The sequence below is a fragment of the Acanthisitta chloris genome, unplaced genomic scaffold, assembly GCF_000695815.1.
Source record: "Acanthisitta chloris isolate BGI_N310 unplaced genomic scaffold, ASM69581v1 scaffold10495, whole genome shotgun sequence".
Classification (NCBI taxonomy): domain Eukaryota; kingdom Metazoa; phylum Chordata; class Aves; order Passeriformes; family Acanthisittidae; genus Acanthisitta; species Acanthisitta chloris.
The window spans coordinates 32,196-33,442 of NW_008673164.1; the positions used below are offsets into that span (position 1 = coordinate 32,196).

At 47.4% G+C, this 1,247-nt stretch overlaps 1 protein-coding gene across 1 annotated transcript in view; it reads right to left on the reverse strand.

Moving 5' to 3' along the window:
• CSF1R (colony stimulating factor 1 receptor) overlaps positions 1-1,247 on the reverse strand; it is an 18,284-nt gene that overhangs the window by 10,645 nt on the left and 6,392 nt on the right. Inside the window, 2 exon segments of the mRNA XM_009074822.1 lie at positions 1-93; positions 791-927. The exon segment at positions 1-93 is cut by the window's left edge and continues 43 nt beyond it. Of these exon segments, the coding sequence (XP_009073070.1) occupies positions 1-93; positions 791-927 (230 nt within the window).

Consider the following 1,247-nt stretch of genomic DNA (forward strand, 5'->3'; position numbering starts at 1 on the left):
CCCACTGTCTTCCATGGTCACAGCTGGAACTGTCAGGGTGTCATCAATGAAGTAGTTATCATTTTCAAAAGTTGCCTTCGTAGTTCTCTTGACCTGTCAGACAGAGAGGGAACATCAGACATTGGAAGGGCAGAGGATGGACCTGAACATTTAAGACAAGCATACACATCTGCTCCTGTTCTGGGCTAGAAAGCACATCAGACAGCAATCTGTGTGGTGACCCAGAGGCATATTAAACCTAAGCATCCAGGGCAGATATTCCACAGCAGTTAGGTTATAGCTATTGTCAGCCTTCTGACTGCAACCTGGCCTTACACTGTGTGATCCACACATACCTCCTGTGTTATTTCAACTCCTTAATAAAGGCATCAGATCAATAAGGACTTCTGGCAAACCTTTTTCAACCATCTACCAGATAAAGTCAGCACCACAGAGATTTTGAAATGCATTGCCTTTCTTCACCCATGTCTTTTCTCTGGGGAATTGTGTGTTCTGAACACACTTGCTGCTTTATAAGCCCTAGCAGGGCTGGGTAGAGACGTTGCCTTAATAGGTACTGTAGCTCTTGTCCAATGAACATAGCTGAAGCAACATACTTCCCTTCTCTCTTGCAGCAAGATCCTGACAATGGGCAGGATGGCCATATTCAGATTTCTACAGCTTGAATAGCTGATTTGGTTGGGCAGTTCAAGGCTTTGCTGCAGGTGATGCAGGTCTGGGCAGCTCTTACCACCCTGTGTCCCCCAGTTTCCAGGAAAGCCCCATACCCCACTGAAGCTGCACTACTTACACTCTTTGCTGCTGTCACCCATCTGATGCCATACTTGTGGGAAGGAGCAATTACTCTGCAAGTGACTTTGAAAGGTTCACCCACGATTCGCACATGGTCTATAGGGTCCATCGTCACTGATACAGGCTTCTCCAGTACTACACAAAGGCAAGCAGGAAAAGATTCAATGTCAGCTGGTCCAGTGTCCCCATGTGCTTTGGAGACTTCCCAGGACCTGGCTACTTTGCATGGTGAGGCCCTGGCACAGGTTGCCCAGAGAAGTTGTGGATGTCCCACCCCTAAAAGTGTTCAAGGCCAGGTTAGATGGGGCCCTGAGCAACCTGATCTAGTGGGTGGCATCCCTGCCCATGACAGGGGGTTTGGAACTGGATGATCTTTAAGGTCCCTTTCAACCCAAATTGTTCTATGATTCTATTCTATGATTCTACCTTCTCCTTTCCATCCTCTTTAGTCTCTT